This window comes from Aricia agestis, chromosome 4 (assembly GCF_905147365.1).
Source record: "Aricia agestis chromosome 4, ilAriAges1.1, whole genome shotgun sequence".
In the NCBI taxonomy this organism is placed as follows: Eukaryota; Metazoa; Arthropoda; class Insecta; order Lepidoptera; family Lycaenidae; genus Aricia; species Aricia agestis.
In genome coordinates this window covers 7,054,131-7,067,052 of record NC_056409.1, presented here as the reverse complement: position 1 = coordinate 7,067,052, position 12,922 = coordinate 7,054,131, and the positions used below count along the sequence as shown (strand labels likewise).

The 12,922-nt window shown below is 36.8% G+C and overlaps 1 protein-coding gene across 1 annotated transcript in view; it reads right to left on the bottom strand.

The window, feature by feature from the left end:
* Window positions 1-12,922, bottom strand: part of LOC121726299 (ubiquitin-like protein 3) — a 135,832-nt gene extending 122,910 nt beyond the window's left edge. The window contains exon 1 of the mRNA XM_042113595.1: window positions 12,588-12,922. Coding sequence (XP_041969529.1) covers window positions 12,588-12,617 — 30 coding nt within the window. The 5' untranslated portion in view covers window positions 12,618-12,922. The remainder of the gene's footprint in view (window positions 1-12,587) is intronic.

Below are 12,922 nucleotides of genomic sequence, written 5' to 3'. Positions count from 1 at the left end.
CGGCATCTCTGCTTACTCGCTTTGAATAGATCAGATATGGACGAAGCATTGATATCACGCTGAGAAAAAGTCTTTTCTCAATTTGCTCATTTCTAAAAATATGCTAGAAGTTAGAACTAACTATTTGGACTAGTTAGTCCTTTGTGTCATAATATTATGTATAAATCTCCTGAATTGACAAAATTTAAACGATCTAGTGAACACACTGTTATTTATAACATCTTAAAATACCACTTATTTCAAAGCGATTGATAATATTATAACTTTAATTGAATAAATCCATTCAAGACCCCATATGGACATTATTGAGGAGACTATAAATTTAACGTTAGGCCGATAAAAGGGAACAAATAAAAGTAGCAATCTAAGATTACCGCTTATAGGGGACCGCTCGGAGCACGATCAGATAGGAGCTCCAATAACTAAGATAGAATAATCCGATTACCCACCCACAAAGCGTTCACGGTCCTCACCAAACTACCGGTTAAATAAAATATCCAAGTCTGATACGCCGATATGTGGAAAGGTGAGGAGAAATTTGCAGTTTCGAAAAAAACATACGATTCCAGGCTCCAGCACCAACTACCTAACACTATACCAGCACAAAATGCTGTAGTAGTTGCCTCTTATGGTGAATTCTTGAAGAGATGGATATTGAATGATGACAAGTTCAGCAATAACAACGAAGTATGTCAAGCAATGGAAGTTAAAATATTATGTAACATAACTATAGCTTCAGCTGTATCGACCCGCGCTAAACAAATTAGGAGCACGTAATACACAGAATCTTCACAAGTTGGAATAATGTTCAAGGTTGAATAAATTATGCACGAGGGTTGTGAGCCCAATTTAAATAGGCCGAAAGAGGAACGTCGACATGTGTCGCAAATATCTGACCAGAGGGTCACCTGACCCACATAAAGCTGTGACGTGAGCGTTTTTAGATCGGCCTGATTTAAAACCTAATTCTAGATATAATCATTAATAACAAAATTGTTACTTGTTTATTTTACTAGAGTTTGGAGCGAGATTTTCGCGCACTCCAAATAAGAAACACCAAATTATTGCACAAAGGTTGTTTTTGTGAATATTTGTTTTGCCCGGGTATGTGCTGGAAGATGAAGAGCATACGAACAAATATATACTTCAGCAACGTGAACAAAGTCGTTAGCAGAAAATAAATCACAACTTACAACAAAAATACATGTAGGTGATGCCTACGATTCCTGTTTAAGTTAAACCTACACAAATTCGCGCGTCAATGGATAATGTAAGTAATTAGCATAGTTATTGATGATGTCAAGACGTCCCCATACAATCAGAGCATAGCATGGCTTACTGGTTCAGCGCCGCATGTTCAACATTCAGTGGATTCGGCTCAAGGCCAGAGTCGAAAAAGCGCTCCAATGTCAGGTGACCTCAATCGATGAGTAAGCCACGAGGTCTTGCGATTGTAATAGAAAAATTGGTAACGCAGCGTGATAAGGCGAATTAAGCATCATCATCATCATCACCAAGCACTTGTTCACTGCTAAAGTCACAGCAGATAATGTTCGAGAGGAATCCGGGAGCCATCAAGAACATCACATTGTTATATATATTCATATTTGTTACCAGATGATATCGCCCGATTTCAATCGAAGTTTAGCACCCCATTGTTATAACTTTAAACTTATAACATGTTATAACTTATAAGGATCATGGATGGCATCACTACATAATATATTATATATTATTATATTTTACACCCGAAGACCGTACGAAGCCGGGGCGGATCGCTAGTACCTACCAAATAAAGAAACTGGAATGTAAAGACATTTCAAAAATACATTAATTTCTCGTTAAGATCGTACGTCTTTAACTCTTCAGCTATCAATAGCCTTCGTGATAAGTAGGTATACCTACCTTATACCTTATATTAGTAACTTAATCCTTTTCGTCCACATGGTCTAAACGCTTTAACTTCTAAGCTAAAAATCCATGTGCGATTTATAATGTAAGTTTTATGCACGTAGGAGATACTGACTTGCCTTACATGGATTAGGTCCGATATAAGGCTTAAAAGATCTAACTTTTATAGCGATTTATGCCCAGATTGAAAAACTACGTGCCCGGCAACTGGCTTCACTCGGTTTAAGTTGAAACTGGTTTTACCAGCGAAGCACTATGACCTCAGCAGGATTTTGCAGATATTTTCACCGAAAAGAGAGATTTTAGTGGTTACATTTATAATCCAAGTGTATATTTATCCGAGAGTATAATAAAGTTTCTCGAATTTTGTCTCTCACCCAAAACTTGTAGTTATAACTCTCGAAGAAAAATGTTGAGTATCTTTTATGAAATCTTACCACAAGACTACACTTTCACTCACGATCCTTTTTGAATATGAAAAATGTAACATTAGGCGTATTTAGAATATAGCGTATAATCGTGTGAATTGGAGTTGCACGATCCATTTGCGACGTAATGGCTTGAGTGAAAGCAATGGCTGTCCTAATGGAAAAACGTCTGCGTCCTATCGCTGAATCTTGGAATTGTTCTTATATTCTATATTATAACCCTACGTTCATAACACGGCTAATGGCGCAACACTTGTATTTGCATATTTGTGACTCCTTGCGACCTATTATACACAGATTTATCCTGTTTACTTGGTGATCGGTACAACCTACTGTCTGGACGGAGTGAATATTAGAGCTCGACAAGGCTTTAAATGAATGTGGCGAAAAAAGGAACTAACGCTGCCACCATACAAAAACGCCATTTTTGACAGTTCTCCTTTACCAGCAGCGCCCCCGCACACGTTCATTTAAACTTTAAAGCCTTGTAGCACATTACATATTTTAAAATCTTCTACCACAGACTCTAAAAATAATAACGCTTTATCTTCGTACTAATAGAGCCATAGCTCATGCAATACGTTTTCGATTTTTTTGTACAAAAATATAATTAATATAATAATAATTAATCTGTTGAACACGGCAACTGCTAAGCAATTTTTTATGGGTTACTTCTCAGTAAAAATCAAATGTTATACTCTCGAAGGTTCACCCATCTTACAAGTGTTGTCCAAAACAATATTTTCGTTAGTAATGGCGTAAACCATATTTCCGAGTGCAGCATGGGGTGGGTGTGAATCAACAAGGGTGCAATGTTCCTATTAACGGCCTGTCAAATATGCGTCGCCCTCAAATCCTATTTGAGTTATGTTCCCTGGGGTCATTGGATATTGATCTTCGTTTATTAGAGAACGCGACGGTGGAAAATTTTAGAAAACTGCGGGATGATAATTGTATGATGCTTTTGGCTTTGAGAGCACTTGATCCTGGTAAACCGAAATTCGAAAACCTGCAAAAACAATTTTTTATTTTAATTTTTTTCTTCTTCAAAAAGTCGCATAGTTTCACATGGTGGACCAAAAATAATAACCAATCGTTTTGATTGCAGATTTACATGGCATCAGTATAAAAACAAAAATATAAGCACAATAATACTTTCCAAGTAAAAATTCTACAATGTGAGTGGGTTCAAAACGAGGCAACGTGAATCACGTGGAGATCGTCTCGTAGGGCACGATACGGACAAAGTAACCACGCCCATAGAAAACGTGATGGTTTTTCATTTTATCCCTTTGGAGTGGGAGCCGGAAGGGCTCGTATTCAAATACGTACAAGGTTTCGTGAAAAGTGTAGAAAAGGTACCATGTAAACATTATGTATGTAACCGAACAAATAAAAGGAATGCACGAAACAGTTTTTAATAGTTTTTTTTTTTTAAGTTTTGCGTTCAGTGCTGTTTGTACTTTGTGGGGCTGGAAATTTTAAACCTAGAGGTACCTATTTAACATAAAAGTCTGGCTATCACATAACAATGAGCTGAACGCCCTTTCATTCTAGATTTTAAGTACATTGAAACCCTTTTTAAATACGTAATAGTTGAAAGTAAAATTTACTTTGCATTTAAAGTATGTATCTAACTCTAAGTGAATAGTTGAATACTTAATGCTTCTCGCTTCTCGATTATTGCATTCAATGCTAATGTTTTTCTCGTATTACTAATTGCAGAAGTGCGGTCTGTCAATTAACATACTACATATTACACGCTAGCTATTAAATTACGATTTACAAGGTGAGCACAACTTGAACGCCAGTTGTAGGGTTAAGGCACCCGCCGCAAACATTAATATTCCACGGGAGAATTTTAGAGAAAAGCTCCCTTTGCGTCTGTTTACAAAACCCAATTTACTCCTCATTTAATCTCTTGTTTCTTTTGCATAAATTAACCATACAGCAACGCCAACATTTTAGCGCAATCTGAGAATTGCTTCTTTAAAGATTTATAATAGTACAGTTCTTCTTCTAGCTAAAGATTAAACAGAATCGAAGCACAAAAGTTTATTTAAAACTAGATGTTTCGCGCGGCTTCGCCCGCGTAATTTAGGAATTTCACGGAACCGTACATTTTCCGCAAAAAAAAGCCTATGTCCCTTCACGTGGTCTATTCTTCATGTTTGCCAAATAACTTAAAAATTGCTCCAGTAGCTATTAAGATAATAAGCAATTTCATATAATTTCCCCTGTTTTTTTCCACATTTTCTTAGCGTGATAAAATATAGCCTATAGCCTTCCTCGATAAATAAGCTATCTAACACTGAAAGAATTTTTCAAATCGGACCAGTAGTTCCTAAGATTAGCGCGTTCAAACAAACAAACAAACAAACTAACAAACTCTTCCGCTTTATAATATTAATAACTATAGAAGTATGATGTCAAAATTTGGATGAATTTCTGTACTTCTTTATTTTGATTAACCTTCGTATAGGTACACATTAATTAATTAATATTTCTTTGTTTTGCCTGGAATACATTAAACAACGTTTAATGGACGTAGTTAAGCTGAAAGGACGGAAAGGACCATACAAAGTCACTTTTGAGATATTGGCGTTTGAAGTTTCAGCTTGAATTTCTTTATCAAAAAGTTACATTAACAAAAAAAGTAATTGCTTAATTTAAAGAATGGTTCACACTTTATTGGTCTGTCAATTATTTTTTGTATATTTTGCAATAAATTTCAAGATATTAAGTGAAATTTGGGTTGAGTCCTTACTAATATTCTCAACTTTGTAGGGACAGGTATTTTTTATTTATTTCTCAGAAAGGACTCATAAGTACCCTTCGACTGAAAAGTAAGTGATAAAAGAAAATAAAAAAAGTTTAATTAATAAAAAGTTATGTATTTATCAACCTTGATAATTAAACTTTTAAACACACACAAAAGAAACCTTATTAAAATTAAAAAACATTAAAAACCACGCAAGAATTCAAGACGTGCGTGAAAGAATAAGGTAACATGAAAAAACTTCCCGTTTTTTTTTGCTTAAATGAAGGCATTAGGGCCGGAAAAATTATTTGAAATAGAAAAACTATGAAGTATATTAAAAAAAAAGTAGTTTCCGTGTATATTTTAAAAATGGGGTTTTCACTACATGATAGATTCGACCCTCAGCAGTACGATGGCATACTTAACTCAATTTTGCCCATTTTGTGGGTTGAGTCCTTTCTGCTTAACTACGTCCGTTTATATTTCTGCTAAACTTTTAACTATTTTAACCTACATATTACATTCTTTCATAAGTTCAAAACATTTTATCATGTTCTACATTCAAATTTAAAAACCAGTGATAGCTTATAGGAAGCATACGAGAATCATAGATCATTATGTCCGTTATCCGTGTATCATTACATCTCGTCATTACGAGGGTATTGTGAGGGCATTGTGGGCAACGTGAACGGCCTCAGTGATCGTGAGTCAGCTCTACCCACGGCTGTCAATTCACTTGGTCTTTATGCGTCTACGTCACCTTCGGGCCTCGAAAAAACGCGGGACGACTGCTACGTGGTGACAGGAGACTCACCGCGAATGCCGAAGGCAGCGGCCTTAGTCTGCAATCTGCATGAACTGCTTAAATATTATACTTAACATAATATGCATTTTCTACAATCTATCAATAATTTATGTATTTTAGCAGTCTTTTACACTCAAAACATCAAGACGAACCCGAAATTCAAATGACTATAAAAGTAGTAATGTACGAATTCGTTATCGATAAGTGCTTTGGTATGACCTAAGAGTCTTATGAAAAAGAGTTTGATTATCTTTTGAATGTAACATAAAATATTTTGTCATATTACCTACTAATTAGTATATGTAAGGCATTTTCTATTTGTAAGCATTAAACGTTTCTGCTGCTTTTTAACGAGAAACTCAATACAATGGTCGACATACCAACATTATTTTGCAAACATTTTGTTATGTTGGAACTCGGAGAATGGTAATCTATACTAATATTATAAAGAGGTAAACTTTGTTTTGTTTGTTTGTTTAATTGTAACGAATAGGCTCAAAAACTACTGGACCGATTTTAAAAATTCTTTCACCATTCGAAAGCTACATTATTTACGAGTAACATAGGCTACTTTTTATTTTGGAAAATATAGGGTTCCGTAAAATATTTCAGTTTTTCGGAAACAACCAGAAAATTTACTTATTTTGCGTACGCTGCCTAAACTATAAAAGATAGAACCATACAATGTTCTAAGTAAATGTAGATCTTATAAATATCTACAAAAATGTCCGCGACACACTATACCTATCTATGTCAAGTGAGGCACAACAACCATATTTTTATTTAAAAATCTTGATTTTTTTTTGGACTACATTTAAACGCATTTATTTTACTCATGATAATAATCCTTATCAAAATAAATTATTTCATCTCAAAGTACAGTTTATGTGGACAATATTTGGTCTTTGAATGATTAAAATTGGACGTTTGGTTTAGAAGTTATGGCGAAATTAAAATATTGCGATTTACGCCCGTTTCGAAGTGGGCGCTACCAAGGCGGGGGTGCGCCCGCGGAAGGGGAGTTTAGATCTATGAGTATTGACTATTGAGTAGTATGTATCTATCAGTAGTATCGACGGAGAGCTGACGACCAAATCAGTCATGTTACATGTAGCTTCACCTGTGTTAAAACTCCGTTAGCTACTTCCCTGAACAACCCTTTCTGATAATCTGCGTGCTGGCAGGCCGTGGGCGGTGGGTGTGGGAGTAGTGGGGTGGGGAAAAAAAGAAAAAAATGTAGGTTCAGCTGTATTAAAACTCCGTTAGCTACTTCCCTTAACGACCCTTTCTGATAATCTGCGTGCTGGCAGGCCGTGGGCGGTGGGTGTGGGAGTAGTGGGGTGGGGAAAAAAGAAAAAAATGTAGGTTCAGCTGTATTAAAACTGCGTTAGCTACTTCCCAGAACAACCCTTTCTGATAATCTGCGTGCTAGCAGGCCGTGGGCAGCGGGTGTGGGAGTGGTGGGGTGGGGAAAAAAATAAATAATGTAGGTTCAGCTGTATTAAAACCCCGTTAGCTACTTCCCTGAACAACCCTTTCTGATAATCTGCACACAGCACGCAGATTATCAGAAAGGGTTGTTCAGGGAAGTAGCAAACGGATTTTTAACACAGCTGAAGCTACATGAGTCATGACTGATTTGGTCATCAGCTCTTAGTCGGGTAGTAGTAGTAGATCTATGAGTAAATAAACAAACAAAATTTACCTCTTTATAATATTGGTTTTGATTAAAAACTCATTTATTCAGTGAGTGACATTGGCTATATATTTTTTACCCGTGCGAAGCCGGGGCGGGTCGCTAGTAAGTAATAACTAACTGTACTTTATTAGGGTGGCCAAGGAAAACAACGAATGCTGATCTTCTGAACACTGCAGAACGTACATTAACGACATTCTTTGACACTCTTATGCTAAGTACTCTCATGCGGTTTTGCTCGATCGAGCAGCAACGTCGAGCAAAACCCGCGGCTCGGGCTTTCGTCCACACATTCAGCATTGCTCGATAGTTTTATTCTAAATCGATATTATATTTAAGTCCATCAAGCCGGCTCGATGCGAGCCTTCGAGCGGTCAGTTTTGCGGTCCACACAGTAATTATTACTCGATTTGGAGTAAAACCATCGAGCAAAACCGCATGTAAGTACTTAGCATTATGACAATAATTTAGATCTCACAGCCTGACTGATAACCGGCATCCAATAGTTCCAACTGTTATGTACCTACTAGTTGTAGCTACTGTTTTAAATACTGCAAGCTAATCCTCCTAAGAAGAAGAGTAGGCCAAGAAGAAACCTCTTAAGTTAAGGAACTTGTAAAATGTAATTTCTTTTTAATCTCTACTACGATGCTTAATTAATAACAAGTTTCTTACTTTCACAAAACGTCATTCACTCGAGTCATGACGCAGAATAGTTACATTAAGCCCGGCCGCACATTGTCCGAATTCTGATCAGAAACAATTGAATTTCGCCGGACCGCCACCCCGCACACTATCCGAAGTCGGCGGCAGTCGACGGCACGTGTCGGCGGCAGTTGACAGCAGTCGGCGGCAGTGGACGCAGAGTAGACAGAGTAGTTATGTCTATTGTTGTGGACGGCACCCGTCGACAGTTTATCACGCTTACAGTTGGCAGCGTACGGATTACCGACTAGCCAGTATGTTTATGTTCAAATTAGTCCAAACAAAGTTCCTAAGTCAAAATTTCTGCTTTCAACTTTTCCATCCACACCATTTGACCTTATGAGCATTCATTTACTCGGCTAGTCGGTAATCCGTACGGTGCCGATTCAGCGGACGTACTGTGAAAAAAATTTCCGTTTGATGCGAGACGTCCGTCGCGTACGATACCGACCTGTGGACGCTTACCTTTAGGCGGTACGTCACAACTGGGGGACTACCACCACTTCTACTAAGCGACACCGTTTGACAGATAAGCAATATTACTTTAACATCAAGCTAGCGATCTTAAAAAAGTTGATATTTCATAGCGGATTTAACAACATTTTGCATTTTTTACTGTTTTTAGTAAAATTATATTTAAACAGTGAGTACGGTAATGTTATTGTAATCTTACAACAAAGCGTTTTGGAAATATTATCGTTTTAGGAAAGGTCGTGGTAGGCCCTCTACAAGCGTCGACTGCCACCGACACGTGCCGCCGACACGTGCCGTTCGTCTGTAAGAAGCCTTACCTAACAAAAATTTACAGCCATTACCATCGAAGTTGTTTTAAATTAATTTGCGTACTAGCGCGAAAATATCAAAACATACGATCTACCAAATTAAGATTTTGTAGCTTAATTTTTCGTGACTATAATGGCGAAGACAAAGAAATGAACGTATCAGTATGTATGGTTGTTTTATTGTAGCGCTCCAACTATTCGTCCGATTATAATGAATATATCAGCAGATTTGTAGTACTAAGCATTACAACAAATCTACTGACACATTCGGGGTAATAGGCAATTTTGATAACTTCCGCAGTTGGCTATTATAATAAGGTTTTTTTTATAAATACCAGTAGACTGTACGTATTCAACCTTCATCATGAAAATGAAGACTTAAATTCTAAACTGCTTTTGACAGTCATAATGAAACACAGACCTTTAAACCTGATCACGTCTTGGGGGCTGCGTCAAACTCCTTACATCTTTCATTCTAATGCATTGCAGATTGATACAGTCAAAAATATAATTTGCCGGGAAAACGTGACTTGAGTCGCGATGAAAACCACGAGAGACTTCCACAAATGGCGAAGAGTAAAAATTCATACAACTTGAAACTTCAAAGCTTATTTTGACCGCTTTCTGATGCGCCTTTGGAAAATCTATTACGTAGTATATTAATACTATCGAAACAAATACGTAAGCTACTATTTTGACTACGTTGTTTAAAAATATACAAGACTAAAATAAAAGTTTTAATATCGTTTCAGAAGCCCCATTACGCTAGTCATTTAAATCTGTTTGTAATGTCCTCTAGCATCAGCGGTTATTATGGCCTAGTATTTTATAGTCTGAAACAATAGTCGAGGGCTTGAGCTGAACTTTGTATTTTTTCCGAATTTCACAGACGCGGACGTCATGCCGCCCGCAATCCCAAACTATAGTTAAAGCGAGCAGGCTCTTCGAATTAAAAAATGGTTGGTATTTGAACCTAACTTTTAGTTCCATTTTTTTTAGTACTCTACTAGTATTTAACCTCCATTTCCGTCTCTAGAGACTAGACCAAAGTGTTTTAGAATTCAGGTCTTACAGAACTGTATAGTCAGAACGTAGGCTTACTACAGACCTCATGGTAAGGCCCCGATAACTTTATGACATTACATTAGGTATCATCTCGTCTTGGCGTAATTTTACATGAAAATGTTTTTATTGGGTATAACGGCTGAGCCGTGAGCGTCGTGGCGCTCACGGCTCAGCCGACTAGATGTTATCCTACTATCCTACTTAATATTATAAAGGCGAAAGTTTGTTTGGATGTTTGGATGTTTGTTACTCTTTCACGCAAAAACTACTGAACGGATTTTATTGAAACTTTACAATAATATAGCTTATACATCAAAATAACACATAGGCTACAATTTTAACCGACTTTCAAAATGGGGGAGGTGTTATGTTAGTTTTCTTATGTTCAACGATTACTCCGCCGTTTGTTAACCGATTTTCAAATCTTTTCTTTTGGTATATTAGGGTATCATCCCAATTTGGTATTATATTCACAAAAGTGGTGATTTGATGAAGGATACATAAGTAATCGAGGGAACTCCTCAAAATGTATAGGGAAACATACAGTGGTGACTTCGGTTTCGTGAGAAGTATTCTAAGCATATGCTACCAACAAGTAAGATTATGTACCGAGGTATACCTGGTATACCGTGGTTCGGAAGGTGCTGAGAGAACTCCTGATTCTTTATAGGGGTGGTTTTACAAAAATAGGGCAACTTTTGAAGGTATTTTGTCTGCATCATTTATCGAAACTCCCAAACTTGTATCTATAGATACAAATTTGGGAGTTTCGACGTTGTTTTTTTTTTTTTTTTATAAAATAAGGGGGGCAAACGAGCAAACGGGTCACCTGATGGAAAGCAACTTCCGTCGCCCATGGACACTCGCAGCATCAGAAGAGCTGCAGGTGCGTTGCCGGCCTTTAAGAGGGAATAGGGTAATAGGGGAGGGTAGGGAAGGGAAGGGAATAGGGGAGGGTAGGGAAGGGAATAGGGTAGGGGATTGGGCCTCCGGTAAACTCACTCACTCGGCGAAACACAGCGCAAGCGCTGTTTCACGCCGGTTTTCTGTGAGAACGTGGTATTTCTCCGCTCGCGCCGGCCCATTCGTGCCGAAGCATGGCTCTCCCATGCTTCGGCACGAATGAAGAGTTCGGCAAGAACGGAAAGCATAATAATATGCTAATATGCAAATTACATTCATCATCATCATCACTAGTACCATATTATACCATGCATCTTCCCATGGTTATGACTTATGAGGTTATATTGACCCTGTTATTGGTAATTTTCATAGTCTTATAGATCGAGACTCGAGTTTGTCAAGCAATAATTAAAAAAATTATACCTACCTATCTAATATTATAAACCTGAAGAGTATGTTTGCTTGAACGCGAACGCAGGCAGCTGCCCGTATCTCGCTACGCCTGCTATTATAAGAATCCTTTGTACACAGTATATATTTCACAGTATTTTGAAATAATTTCTTTATAAAACTGTCTGTGCAGGTATAACTCAGCCGTATTGCAGTTTGGTAAATGATGTAAATTAATGATTTCATAGCTAGGCTATCTCAGTTTGGTAAAGATTGTTAATTATTTTTTAACTTTCCAGTTAAACAATATTATGAAATACGGGATATGGGTTTTCTATATTTTCTTTTACTACAATAATAATAATCACATGATGTACTGTATACAAATTCAGTATTATTTAAATGTATAACACTCCCTGGGTGGGCCTACTATCTTTCAGGGTGTCAAAGAGACCTGTTGTCCATTCAACATTTAAAATTATATAGACTTTACTTTACCTACACTTTAATACAAGTTAGTTTATTTTCATTTTAGTAATAAATAAATAATTTTGAGTTTTATGAATAAAATAAATCAAGTATTTTTCAGTACCACTGATGCTTAAAAAATGATTGTTATAAAAAAAAATTGTGTCACTAAATTATTGTGTGCTACTAATCTATACTTATAATTCAATATATAATTATTTAATTTTAAATGTATTAAAGAAAACTTTATACAGTTTTTATACTGCTATTGTTTACCTGCTACAAACAAATGATAATCATTTTGGATTCAGTACTACATTATAATTTATAACATGATAATATTATTGTAGTAGTTTATGTTATTGTTGTAATGTAATATTTAGAATATAAATAATATTATAATAATTTGATAACAATGAGTAACACAACAAAAGCTCAAAGATATCACTGTATTAGGGTACCTACTTGTTTGTAGATAAGTGATAACATAGCCTAAATGACTTTTGTGGGTAAAATTTAGATAAATGAGGTCAATATTATTCCACGTAGCTATTGAAACTTATGGACTGCGGTCCACGCCTCGGCAATAGAAAGGAGATAGGTACAAACAAAAAGGTGACCTTAAGATCGTTTCGCAACAGTAATAGAAAAACTAAAACTCTTAAACGAATACCTTGTCTCCTGGGATGTTTTTCCCCGACATGGTGCCCTTCCAGTTTAGAAAGCTTATCTCGTCTTGTGGACGACTTATCCAGAGAATGGAGCCCGATGTTGCTGCGGCAGCCCAGCATACGCAAAACACTTCACTTTATTATTCACTCGGCCATCATCACTCAGCCAACGGTGCATTAAAGCCACAAACACAATAAACTAGCCATCGTTTGGCGTCGGTATCAACACAATTTCCCATTGAGATTCATCGGTACTAATAATTTTTCATAACACCACACACAAACACAACAACTGACAGTAGCTGACTTGAGAGCTTGACGGAAAATGGCGATAGGC